This window comes from Podarcis liolepis, assembly GCF_965112155.1.
Source record: "Podarcis liolepis genome assembly, chromosome: 1".
NCBI lineage: Eukaryota > Metazoa > Chordata > Lepidosauria > Squamata > Lacertidae > Podarcis > Podarcis liolepis.
In genome coordinates this window covers 30862567-30876038 of record NC_139554.1, presented here as the reverse complement: position 1 = coordinate 30876038, position 13472 = coordinate 30862567, and the positions used below count along the sequence as shown (strand labels likewise).

The 13472-nt window shown below is 40.4% G+C and overlaps 1 protein-coding gene across 2 annotated transcripts in view; it reads left to right on the top strand.

Annotated features, from left to right (window-relative positions):
• The window catches only part of IFT43 (intraflagellar transport 43), a 49504-nt gene that overhangs the window by 11150 nt on the left and 24882 nt on the right, over nt 1-13472 (top strand). For both annotated transcript variants that reach the window (XM_083503539.1, XM_083503540.1), the window contains exon 3: nt 6239-6309. In XM_083503539.1, coding sequence (XP_083359665.1) covers nt 6239-6309 — 71 coding nt within the window. The remainder of the gene's footprint in view (nt 1-6238; nt 6310-13472) is intronic.

Here is a 13472-nt window from a genome sequence, read left to right as displayed (position 1 = left end):
CCCCCACTTTAGCAATGAAAAAGCTGAAGTGACCTGAAGACTTTACACCTCTGAAAATGTTCTTAGAGTTCCTGATAGTTCAAACATATATTAACAACATGTGGCAATCCTTGTAGGAGTGCACCACTGTGCGCTACAGCTGGGGGATCAATTGTTAAGGAAATAAGAAGAGTCCTACTGGATCTGATCAATGGCCCATGTTGGTCAGCATCCTGATTCTAAGAATGGCTAGCCAGATGGGAAGTACACCAGCAGGCCATGAACCTAGCAGTCCATCCTCTAGGATAGCTCAGTTGATAGGACATGAGCAGGGCTTTTTTATATAGAAAAAGATGTGCCAGAACCAAAGTTTTTTAGGGGAAGGACATTGCAATGCTACAGAGGTGCCGGAACTTACAAAAGAGGTCCAGAACTCAGTTCCGATGAGTTCCGGCTGGAAAAAAGCCCCAAGTATGAGACACTTAATCTCAGGGTTTGAGCCCCACATTGGGCAAAATATTTTTTCATTGCAGAAGGTTGGACTAGATTACCCTCATGGTCCCTTCCAGCTGTATAATTCTGATTCTATTATCATATGTTTTGAATATTTAAGTACCACAAATTCCACTTCCTTTTGCCAGGCTGAACTATTGCCAGCTAATTTTATTATGTGATCCCAAATTTTAGGATTCGGAGGGGGGGGGAATCTAACCATTGTCTCCACGTTATTCATAACTTTATAAAACTCTGTCACATGATTTCCCCATAGTAGACTTTTCCACTATGCTTTAAAACCTTTCCTAATAGGAAAAAGGATTCAATGGATTATCAATGGTTGCACTTTTGTATACTTTCCCCAGTGTTATGGCATCCTTTTTGAGATGTGGCAACTGGAATTGGTTGGGCTGAGGCCAGGTAGAATGGGTTGTATCTGTTTAGATTGCACAAGGGCAATGTAATTTTGAATGCGCCTCTACATTTTTTTTTTTTAAAAAAAACTTCAAATAGAAAATGAGAACAGTCTGGCTAAAACATGTGCTAGTTTTCTTATCGTGGGGGAATGTGGAAGAACCTTCAAAACTGGAATCCTCCATCTCTGGTGGTACATTTCATTTTCTCATCTTGTACATATTTCAGATGGAAGAGAGAGAGGGGGGGGGGTTGCCATAGGTCACCTGGTGAGATTTACACCAGGGATGGATTGGTTCCTTAGTCACTACCCTACACTAGCTCTTTTTTTTTAAAAAAAAAGATATTTATTACTTTTTGTACAGTTTCAACACAACACTACAAACAAGGAAAGAAAAAGAAAAAAAAACCCCAATACAAATACAATACAAAAACACTACATACAAAACAAAACAAAAACAAACAAAAACTATTTAAAAACACCTCAAAAATTTTCAGTATCTTATCTTTCATTCGCTTATTTCCAATGACCTCCTCACACCTCCCTTTTTGTATTCCACTTCTATTAATTGTTTCAGCAATTCCTTTCCATCTTCCTCTGTTTTCTATCCTATAATTATCTTAACACATTCTTGCCTTATTTTTTCCTTTAATTTTCTATTAATCTATTTATACTTAATTCCTTATAACATTTCTGCTAAAGCCATATAACTTGATTCCAACATTCTTCTAACATTCATTAATTTTACAATATTTCTATAAATAGTCTTTAAACTTTTTCCAGTCTTCTTCCCCCGACTCTTCTCCCTGGTCTCGGATCTTGCCAGTCATTTCCGCCAATTCCATATAGTCCATCAACTTCATCTGCCATTATCCAACACTTCAGTGCTTTCAAGAAGTAGCCATTCTCTCAGCTAGCAAAAAGCAGATAGTTCACAACAAAATTTAGGGATCTGGCAGGGCAAGTCCACCTTCTTCTTTGGCATCCGTCAATATCTTAAATTTTACTCGAGGCTTCCTGCCCTGCCAAACAAATCTAGAGACGTCCCTCTGCCACCTCCTGAAACGATCCATCCCATCCAAAGCTTGCAATGCTTGAAACAAAAGCAACATCCCCGACAACACAGCAACCCTCATCCCCTCCACAGCAACTTGGCCCAACAAAAACAACTTCAGATTTGTCCATATTTCCAAATCCCCCTTCTCTTCAATCCAACGTCCTTCACAGTTATCCTTGGATGAATTCACATTCCTGGCGGTCATACTAACCCCCAAATACCTCTCTTTCTCAACCGATGTTAGTCCTGTCTCCTCCTGAAACTCTGTCAAGCTTTCCTTTTCCTCAGGTAGGGCTCTGATCCTCAAATTCATCTGTTTCTCTTTAAGTTCAGTCATAACAAATGTCAGCTTATGTTCATCAAGTTGTCCTTGTATGGATGGGACTCTCTCTCTCTCCAATTGTATTGCTTTACATTCAGCAGCAAGGGTTTTCTCCTTGACTTCATCCGCAGTTTGCCGTATCAGAGTAGATTCCTGTATCAATTTCTGGATGGTTTCTGTATTGGTATTCACCTTTTGTCCCAGATTATTTAAACTTTCTACAATTAAGTCTATTTTAATATTTGCAGCATCCACTTTCACATTTATCACGTCTGTTTTCTTGTGAAGCTGTTCCAGCAAATTGTTTATTTTCACTAATACGACCGCTAAGGCCTCTTCTGTCGACATTCCGTCTATTTTTTCCTTTCCATTTGCCATAACACTTATTTTTTTTAAAATAATATTTATTACTTTTAAACCTTACAAAAAGGAGAAAAGAAAAGAAAAAAGAAGAAAAAGCGAAAGAAAAAACAATACAGTACAATATATAAACAATACACAACACAACATTAACACATTAAACAAAACGAAAGCAAAAACAGTTCGAAAAACACAGATCATACCATCTCAATATCCTCTCTTTCATTCCCTTGTTTCATCGACCTCCTCTCACCTCCCTTTTTGTATTCCATTTCTATTAATTATTTCAGCAAATCCTTTCCATCTTTCTCTATTTTCTGTCATATGATTATCTTAACATATTTTAACCTTATTTTCCATTAATACTATAATACTTATTTATGCTTAATTCCTTAAAACATTTCTACTAAAGCCGTATAATTCCCTTCCATCATTTTTCTAACACTCATTAATTTTACATTATTTCCATATATAGATTTTAAACTTTTTCCAATATTCTTCCACCGTCTCTTCTCCCTGGTCTCGGATTCTGCCAGTCATTTCCGTCAATTCCATATAGTCCATCAACCTGGTGATCTTCTGTCCAAGGCTCTTAACTCTTTTCCAAGTCCCTTCTGCAGGTCTTCTTCATATTTATACATGCACTTTACTTTGTCTTCTCCTGATCTTGTTCTTATTTTCCTTCCTTTGATGCTGAGAAGTAGATCTCGGGGAAATTCCCACCTAGCAATGTTTTTATTCCTTCTCGACAAGTCAGCCAAATCTCCATAGTTAAAACTAAAATTCAAAAGATATTTCCAGTCATATTTCAAAGTTCCTCCAAGTCTGGCGGTCCCCACAACTCCAGTCTCCTCCTGACCCAAATCCAGGTCCCAAAGGTCAATAAATCCCTGCATGAAGGGATCTATCCAACTTTCCTTCTCCAGTCCAAGCGGGGCCCCAATCCTCAAAGTCTGACTTTCTCTAAATTCAGTCATAAAAGACATCAACTTATAGTCATCAAATTGCATCTGTGAGGCTGGGGCTCTCTCCCTCTCCACTTGTGCTACTTTAGGGTCCACAACAACAACTTTCTCCCCTGCCTTCTCCTCAATTTGCCATGTCGAAGTAGGTCCCTGTATCAATTCCTGAATAGCTTCTGTATTAATATTCACCTTTTGTCCCAAATTAGTCACTTTTTGTTCCAAGTTATCAATTTTTATAATCATCACATCCGTCTTCTTATGGAGCTGTTCCAGTGAGTCATTAATCTTACATAATTCAACCACTAAGGCTTCTTCTGTCAACATTCTTAACGGTCCAAGGTCAATCCCAGATTCTCACAGTCTTATCTTGCAGCTGGAAATTCCCCCAGCTCAGCTCATGTAACAATTTCAAAGGCTTCCTCTTGTTGTTGTTCAGTCGTTTAGTCGTGTCCGACTCTTCGTGACCCCATGGACCAGAGCACGCCAGGCACCTCTGTCCTCCACTACCTCCTGCAGTTTGGTCAAACTCATGCTGGTAACCTCGAAAACACTATCCAACCATCTCATCCTCTGTCGCCCCCTTCTCCTTGTGCCCTCCATCTTTCCCAGCATCAGTGTCTTCTCCAGGGAGTCTTCTCTTCTCATGAGGTGGCCAAAGTACTGGAGCCTCAGCTTCAGGATCTGTCCTTCCAGTGAGCACTCAGGGCTGATTTCCTTAAGAATGGATGCATTGGCTTCCTCTAGGGCAGGGGTCTGCAACCTTTAAGACAAAAAGAGCCACTTGGACCCGTTTCTGAAGAAAAAAACACTGGGAGCCGCAAAACCATTGCAGCTCCGATCTGACAGCGGGCGGGAAGGTGACGTCGGGATGGTGCGTGACTAACGCACGCACCGCCCCCATGCGACGTCACAGCCAGTACAGCACCCGCCACAGTGGGGAGTGTCGGGGCGCACAATGCGCCTCCTCCCCTCGCTAGTATCCACCCCGGAGCCACAACAAAGGTGTAAAAGAGCCACATGTGGCTCCGGAGCCGCGGGTTGCAGACCCCTGCTCTAGGGGGAAACAATTTCTATTTGTATCAATCCTTTTAAGCACAGTTCAAGCAATAAAGTTAGTTTCAATTTTCAATTACTTTTACTCCTTTTTAAACGCAGGAGACAATGGAAACAATGTATTTCTCTTCTTTAACTTACTGTCAACAAACGATCTATTCACAGTCAATGAGCATATCCAAAACTTCAGTCTTACTAGCAGCCCGTTTCCAGGTTCAGAGCGGTGGTAATTTGACTTTCTTCACTCTCTCCTGCAGGCTTACACGGTCTAAAATTTCCCCCCTCTTCTCCTGCTTCCAAGGGGGGTTTGATGATTTTAGCTGATGGAAGTTTAATCCTTTATCAGAAGCTTTCCAAGACTTTAGCTTGCAGCCTCTTTGCTTCAGTCTATTTACAAAAGGGGAAGGCGGACTTCCTGTTTGAAACCTCCCCGTTTCGGTGCCAAATTAAGACGTTTAAAAATCCAATTTTCCATTCTACTCACGGGTAGTTGTTTTAAGATCAAATTGTCCACAGGAAAAAGTCAGCGCTCTCCGGCAACAGCAATGCGGCTTCACTCCGTGAAAGAAGTCAATTCGAAGCACCGTGCCACTCACCCCACGTCGCTCCGGATCCCCGAAACCGGGTTTCCCCGTGAGTAGGGGAGGCGCAAAAGGTGCCAGCCGAATCCCACGTTCACAGGCTTCTCCCGCCTGTGATTTTTTGTGGGTCCCCGCCTTCGCCGTGGCGGCCAGACCCTAATTTCCACGAAGCAAATTCCTCCCGATCAGAGGAATTCAGCCATTACCGGAGGCGCTAACCCGGAAGTCCCCATTTGCCATAACACTTAAGAGATTCAAGGTCAATCCCAGAGTCTCACAATTTTTTATCTTGCAGCTGGAAATTCCCCTAGCCCAGCTCCTGTAAAGCAACCAATTTCAAAAGCTTCCACTAGGGGAAAACAGTTTCTATTTGTATTAGTCAGTAAAATCCTCTTTTAAACACAGTTCCAATAATCCAAAGTTAGTTTCAGTTTTCAGTTACTTTTACTCTTTTTTTTTTAAGAACAGCCGGAGACAGTAGAAACAATGTATTCTTGTTTAGCTAGCTCTTTTCAGGTTATGAGGTGGGCTTGCCAAACAGGTGTTGAAGGTTTTTGAACAAGTAGAACAATTTCTCAGTGAGGAAGAGACTAGGATATTATGCAAGTCCTCAAGAGAGTTTACTATATATACAGGTTTTCTGTGATATGCCATATCAGAATTTGGAATGAGAAATTTGTTTTGTAAACATTGGTGTAAATGTGTCTGCTGTGGATTTGGCTAGGGTTGTCACATTCTTCAAAGCCTAATCCCAAGGGAAATCCCACTTCCACAAATTTAAGCCGTTATGTTTGCCTTTATTGTATAAATGTTTGCATTATTTGCTTAAATTATTATTATTATTTTGAGTTTATTTGACTGTTGATTTTGTTATGATTGTAAAGCCATCCTGGAGGTTCCATTCGTAGGACAGAAGGGCAGGATGTGAATTATTACTATATAATATAATAAAATAATAACCTAGGTTTTCTTTCTTGTTTCTCCCTCATATTGCTTGCTGCCTACTGTAAGTGTTCATCAGCTAAACCAGCAAAAGTGCGGCAAAGAGTATGGTATGGCTCAGTTGGCGTCAGCGCTTCCAAGTGAGTGCAGTTTTGTTTAATTCAACAATGATTCAAAGTGTGCTGTTGTGGTCAATGGGGCAGTTTCCTAGATTAGCAGCTATCTTCCTGGTTGTTGCTCCTTAGGTCTTTACACCCTGATAGATGCATTTCCTTAGGCTGTTAAATTCCATTTCCTCTGACATCAGTGACTGCAGAGGAGATGCCCTTCATACTTGCCCCAGCCCATTTTTCTTCTGGTTAGTGCAACAAAGCTGAATTCATGATCGTCTTCAGCAGCTTTGGCATACCAAAAGGAATAAAATAACAAATTTCTGTTAATTTTATTATTTATTTTATCACCCTTCCCCAAAAGTGCCCAAACTTAATGCTTAAGTTTGAGTATGCTAATGAGGACATTTTATTTCTTACTAGATGAATAGTTGGTTAGTTTTCTGTTAAAAAAACAACCCTCCACATACCAAGTTTTGAAGAAACTGTGAAGTGCATATAACTCAGGTAAACATTGTGCAAAGCTCCCCCCACCACGATTAACACCAGTATTTGTTTTGTTTTGTTTAATCTTGTGCCCTGCTGTGCTATATTTATTGTAATGATTTGTATGTTTTAAACAATATATATGTTTTTTAATTGTGGTTTTTTCTACGTTTTTAGCTATTCCTGTTTCTATGTACAGTATGAGCTGCCTTGAGTCCCATCAGGGTGAAAGGCAGGGTATAAATAAACATATAATATTAATATCCTGAAATTCAGCTTGAGAGCAAAAAAAGGTTACATAGGTGTGTTAATACGTTTTGCCTGTAGCCCCATTCACTCAGAGAGTGCAAGAAGGGTGGGTGAGGAGGACTGAAACTAGTGATTAGGGCAAATTCTTGCACAGAACAAGAGGAGCAATTCAAAGCATGTATGAACAGCAAAGCGAACAAGAAATTGTGGTCTAGTTGCCCTCTATGTAGTTCACCCACTCTTCTCAGAATACAGTTAGCTGAATCCCTAATATATATATTATTTCTGCGGCAAAGACAATCTCCAACCAGCAGAGGGCACTCCAATTCTGTTCTGAAAGCTGATGGACACAGAGGCGCTTCATGACATCATTACCTTTTGATAAACAGACTTACAGTAAATGGCCCGTTATGTTAGCTCATGCATTATATTTATAAGACACAAGGGGAAAAGAGCATGTGCTTGCTGAAGAGATCATCAGGCGCCTGACAAAGAGTACTCACGTTAAGAAATTTCAATGGAATGAAGGGAGGACGGCGGTGAGAGACTCACTACGACATCTTTCTAAAAACACAGTAGTTTCTAGAGATCTCCTTTATGGAGTCTGTTACAGTTAGTATTTGTTCCTTTCTCTGATCTTGTTTAAAACAAAACAAAACAAAAAAACCCCCAACCGATATTAAGCATAAATTCCTGATTTCTGTTTGTTTCTATACATGAAACATATTACGTTGTCTTTGTCTTAAAGTATAAATATATTGGTGAGAGCTATCAATACAACTGCTTGCTTGCTGTAGTCTTAATTATGTCTCTCCTAGGAGAGATAGTGGATAGGTCTCTATATTGCTGTATTATAGCTGGGGAATTGGGACCAGAGGAGTACAAGGGCATTTCATGGAAGTCCCTGCCTGCACCCGTCAGTCTTCTCAAAGCACCCTAAACAGCTGAGCCTAAATAAAGGACATATTTTACTTCATTGTGGTTGAACACTTAAAATAATATGCAAACTACTGTTTCTTAGCAGAGCTAATGTAGAGTAGTGCCTAACAATCTGAGCTGCAGTTGGAAAATCTGCAGTACGTTGAAATATTGCCTCTTATCATAAACTCACCCAGATAAGCCACTTCCCATCAGCAAAATTGGGATACTAATATTTACCAACTTACATATGTGTAATAATGATTACAGTAACATAATGTATGTGAAGCACTTTGAATAAAGTGCTATTATTGTTGTTATTGCTGTTGCAATTTAATTTTTATACAAAAACACACTGATGCAGAATTCTTAATGATTCGTCCAGACAAGCAGTATTGGAAAGAGTGAAAAGGAATTTCACAGGGATATTATATGATATATTTTCCAGCCCCATCAGCACAGAAAGCACAGTGAACAAGAAAGGAGGAGGGTGGGATTGACAACTAGCATGAATAATTAGATTGACAACGCAATCCTGTGCTTGTCTACTGACACATGCAAGTAGATATAGGATAGAAGCCTAATTACCTCATTTGGGGGCCTGAAACTTGGCTGTACTGAATTGTGTACTAAAGATGTTGTTATCCGGCTTTCTTTCTTCAAAATAGGCTCCAAATGGCTGACCGTAATATAATCACAATATAAATTGATAAAAACAATACAGTAAATAAAACTCACCATTAAAATGTGCAGAACTTGAAAATTGCAGTGCAGTACCCAGCAACTAGAACAGAGCAAAATGATTAAAGAGGAATCAGCCAAAAGCACAGGAAAATAACATCTAATGGGTGCCTGAATGCATAGAACAGGGGCATCAAACCTGGGGGATAAATTTGATGTGTTTTGATTTACGTTCAAGATCTGAGCCCCTGTAAGGTGGGGAGCGCGGGTGTGTGTGTGTGTCTAGAAAGAAATGTTTCTATAAGGGGTTAATGTTTTTCTTTTGTGAGTAATCTAGGCAAGATGATTATGTAGTTAAAAACATAAGAGCCTGGTGGACCAGGCCAATGGCTGATTTAGTCCAGCATCTTCATCTTACAGATGCCCATAGCAGACCCACAAGCAGGACTGGAGCACAAGAACAGTTTCCTCTCCCGTGGTTTCCAAAAATTGGTATTCAGAAGCATATTGCCTGCAACTGTGGAGGCAGAACACAGCTTGCTTCGTGGCTAGTAGCCACTGACAGACTTATCCTCCGTTCATATGTCAAAGCCTCTCTTAAAGCCATTCTGGGTTGGTGGCCATCACTGCCTCCATAGTTGAATTACGCGCTTCATGAAAAAGCGCTTTCTTTTGTCTGTCTTGAATCTTTCAGCATTCAGCTTTTCTGGATGTCCACGAGTTCTAGTGCTATAAGAGAGGGAGAATTTTTTCTCTCTGGCCACTTTCTCCATGCCATGTATAGTTCTTTGAAATTATTTCAGGTTACCTCTTGCTCACCTTTTCTCTAAATGGAAAAAGTCCCAAATGCTGCGACCTTTCCTCATAGGGGAGCTGCCCCACACCCTTGCTCATCTGGCTTGCTCTTTTCTGAACATATTCCAGCTGTACAATATCTTTTGGGGGGTGCAATATTCCATATGAAAACTTCCAGATTGTACCTCAAGAGCGTCTGTAATTCAGAAGTGTTTTGACAGCTCACTCTGCAGATGGTTAGAGGGAGGTGAAGTGTCTTTGGAAAGCTCTGAAGTAAAAGAGATCTCTATCAGGGGCAGCTTTGGGTTCTGAGCTAGCCATAAGCGGTTGAGGCTGACAAGGCTGGGAAGTCTACAAGCATTTAAGCACCTGAGGCTTAGCACCTCAGAACTGGAAACCAAACTGGCGATTGAATCCTTAATTTGAGGACTCTAGAGATGTGAAAATCTGTTAATTACAGATGGAAATTAATTTGATTTTAATAGGATATTTTCCATTGATGATCTAATTTTTATAGTTTCCCATCCCACGTCTTCAGAACAAGTTGGGCTCTGAATTCAAATTATTAATAATGCCATCGTCTTTTCTTTGTACATAGTGACTCTAAGAATTGATAAAATCTCAAGAGTAACTCTTCTCATGCTAGCAAAAGTTTTCTATTGCCAAAGTCGGGGTTGCAAATTGGATGTTTATTTTTGGCCAACCCAGTTAACATGCAATAGAGGGGGTTATGCAGAGATATCGCCATATACTTTATTTATTTTAAAAATGTACTGCTTAATATAATAATGTGGTTGACATAAAAATAAAAAACCAATATGGCAAATTTCAATACATTTTCTTAAAATTAGACAAAAATGAGGTAAAAATAAAATGTAACTCTGTTATCACAAATCAAATTGAACCATTAAGACATTAAAAATTCAGAGAATTATACTGTTCATGGCTCGAATCCTGTAGGAGCCACTTCCACTATTACAATGGCATCCCCCCCCCCCCCCCGGCTACTGGCACCTACAGACTTCCCGGTTCATAGACAGGTTTCTCCATTCAACATTTTAAATGGGAGGGCGCCAATAAATGTCCCCTATGGATGTTTGAACCAGCCCATAGTCTAAGAAGGGGGCTTGCTGGTGGCACTGCCATGGCTCCTGAATCTTAACTACCTTTAGACGAAAGCCTTTCCCTATACGCTTCCACCTGTTGATGTCCTTGCTCAGGGACCGGGAGAGGCGGGGGGCACAGGAAGCAGAGTGAGCGAGCAGAACTTGGACGGAAGGAAAGGAAGTCTGATTAAGTTTTGTCTCGAAGTGTCTGTTTTTGGGTTTGTCCCTGCATTGATCTGCAAGGGAATGAGGCAAGTAATGGCCCCTTGGGGACCTTCAGGACTTTCTTCTCAATGTCAGCCGTCATTTTCAATCACCCTCTCCCTCCCAGCCATTAATTTTGGCCCGGGATCATGGGGACTTGTCCATCTATCACACCTAATTGACACTAAATGATCTGTCAGTTTATTGATGAACGGCAGGAGTGGAATTGTCACAATATATTTTACTTTCTAACAACTCCTCCTGACAATTTTACCTTGTCCATCTCACTCTCCTCACATAAATCTCCATTGGCCTCTCGTTCCTTCTCTTGGGCTGTTCTGGTGCCAGCCGCCTCCATGCCATCAGCACGCATCAAGGGCATCAAGATGGCGGGAGAGCTACAGTGTGTGGGTTTGGATTTTTTTTCTTCTTTTTATAGAGTGGATGTTCCAGGAATGCTAACTGGCTCCTGTCCTCTTCTCCTTCAGTGTCATTGCTGGGGTGGTTCTCTCCTTGCCTTTTCACAGTCAATTCTTATGTCGAGACCTAGCAAAAAAAGCAAAGGCGAAGGGGAAAGCAGAAGACTTACCTTAAGGATCTGCTACCTGTACAAAGGTGGCTGTAGGGTCAATTTAGTGTTCTGTTCTCTGGGTTTATTTGTTCTGTTTAATCCAGGGGTGTGTGGGTAATCACAATTGGTTGTTGCTTTTCTACCTTTTATCCAGAAAAGCTGAAAGAGCAGGATTTTTACAAAATGGGGGCAGGGTCGTAGGATTTTGTTACTCTGCTTTTTTCTTATAAGACCTGATCATTTTGAGACATTGTTTTCTTAAATAGAGTAAGTCAAACAGTAAAGCTGGAAAAGGTGCAGAAAATGGCAACCAACGTGATAAAGTGTATGGAGTATGACAGAAAGTTACTTTGGGGGCTTTTTAGCTTTGGAAAAAGGTGAAGAAGAGAGGACATAATTGAGGTGTATAAAACAATGCATGGTTCAGAGAAAAGATAAGGAGAGGTTTCCCCTCCCCCTCTCAATGATCCAGTGATGCTGAATGGTGGAAGATTCTGGGTGGACAAGGTATTCCCAGCCTTTGGGGCCTAGAGACATATTTCAGAGAAGAAAAATGGGCAATGCTCAGAACCATCTCCAAAACCCCCAAAGAAAACACAGGCAAAAAAAACAGGCGACCCACCATGCCAAAGTTAGAAGAACTCTCAGTTAGAAAAATAAAATACAATGGGTAAGGGCACAGGGCCTTCGCAGGTGACTAAGGACATTATGGTGCCCAACGGCCCCACATTTGGGACCCCAGGAATAGACAAATGGAAATGCTTCATGCAGTAAACTGTAATGCTGTTAATTCTTTACAAGACGCAGTGATGATAGTCAAATTATGTGGCTTTAAAATAAGTTAATGGAGATAAGGCTATCAAGGCTGTTTGTTATTTCCAGTAAAAGAGGCAGGATACCTCTGAACATGAGCGAGAGAGTGCTGAAGGGGAGGGCTTTGGCACGTAGGGCTTGTTTGTGGGTTTCCCAGAACATCTGGTTGGCCATTGGGAGAACAAGATGCTTGACTACATAAGTCTTTGGTCTGATCTATCAGGGATGTTACATTCGTAGGTGAATAGTATAATTTCTTATGAGCTTTAACACAGCATCTGATGTATAGTTTAATACTGAGAGAGTTGGGATCTGAATTGTATCCATTAAAAGTTCTAATGTTGGAGGCTGCTATGCCACTAATTATCATTTTGTTTATAATGTGAATCTTTTTTTGTTTCATCATAAATCTCCTTTGTGAAAAAGAATAAAGTTGCAAACGTCAGAAAGTTGGCGGCTTTGTACTTCGTTGAATTTTGCTGCCACTGCCCTCTGACAAAGGACCCTGGAAGTGATATATACTAGCATAACCATTCCCGGGATCAGAGATTTTGCTGGGTGGAATATGGCTGAAGTGCACACCATGCTGGTGCTAATAAGGACGGAGCCGAAATTTCCCCCAGATTTTCACAAATACAATTGGCAATTCTAGGGCGGGGGAATTATTTTACCTTGTAAAGATTTCATCTTGCTCACACTTGATCTCACTCTCATTGATATCCTGTAGTCAAATCTGATTGGCTATGTAGCATAGCGACATGATCCTGCTTGCTATATAATCTTGATTGGCTAGGGTCACCAATGTGGTTAATCTAGGAAACACGTTTCCCGCATTCAATTGTGTTAGTGATGCAGTCACATAATCAAATCCACTTCCTCCTGCTCACTATGTGATCCCAGGGTGGAGTTGAGAGAGCAGAAGCAAACATAGAAAAGAATAGTCCTCAATATGATGATGATGATTTTTTTTTAATGTATGTGTTGCTTTTCAAGACAAAATATAGCTCTCACCAAACTATAATATACACTATATTAATAACACAATATAAAACCAAAACACTGCAGCATTAGAGCATTAAAACAACAAAACAATACAGCACCACATATGAAAAAGCAGTTTTGAAATAATAAATGTTTTCAGAGTCTGTGTAAAATCCAGTAAAGTAGGATTTTTTTAAAGTAAATATTCACACATTTGAAGTAGGGAGAAGACTATTCCACCCAAACTGCTGTTTTACTTCTAAAATCAACACTGGTGAAAATTCATGGTAACCCTACTAAAACATACACGTTATAGACAACTCCATGTAATTTAGGCAAGTTGCAGCTGGGTCTTCAGCACTGCACTAAAATCACTTTTCTCCCCTAAC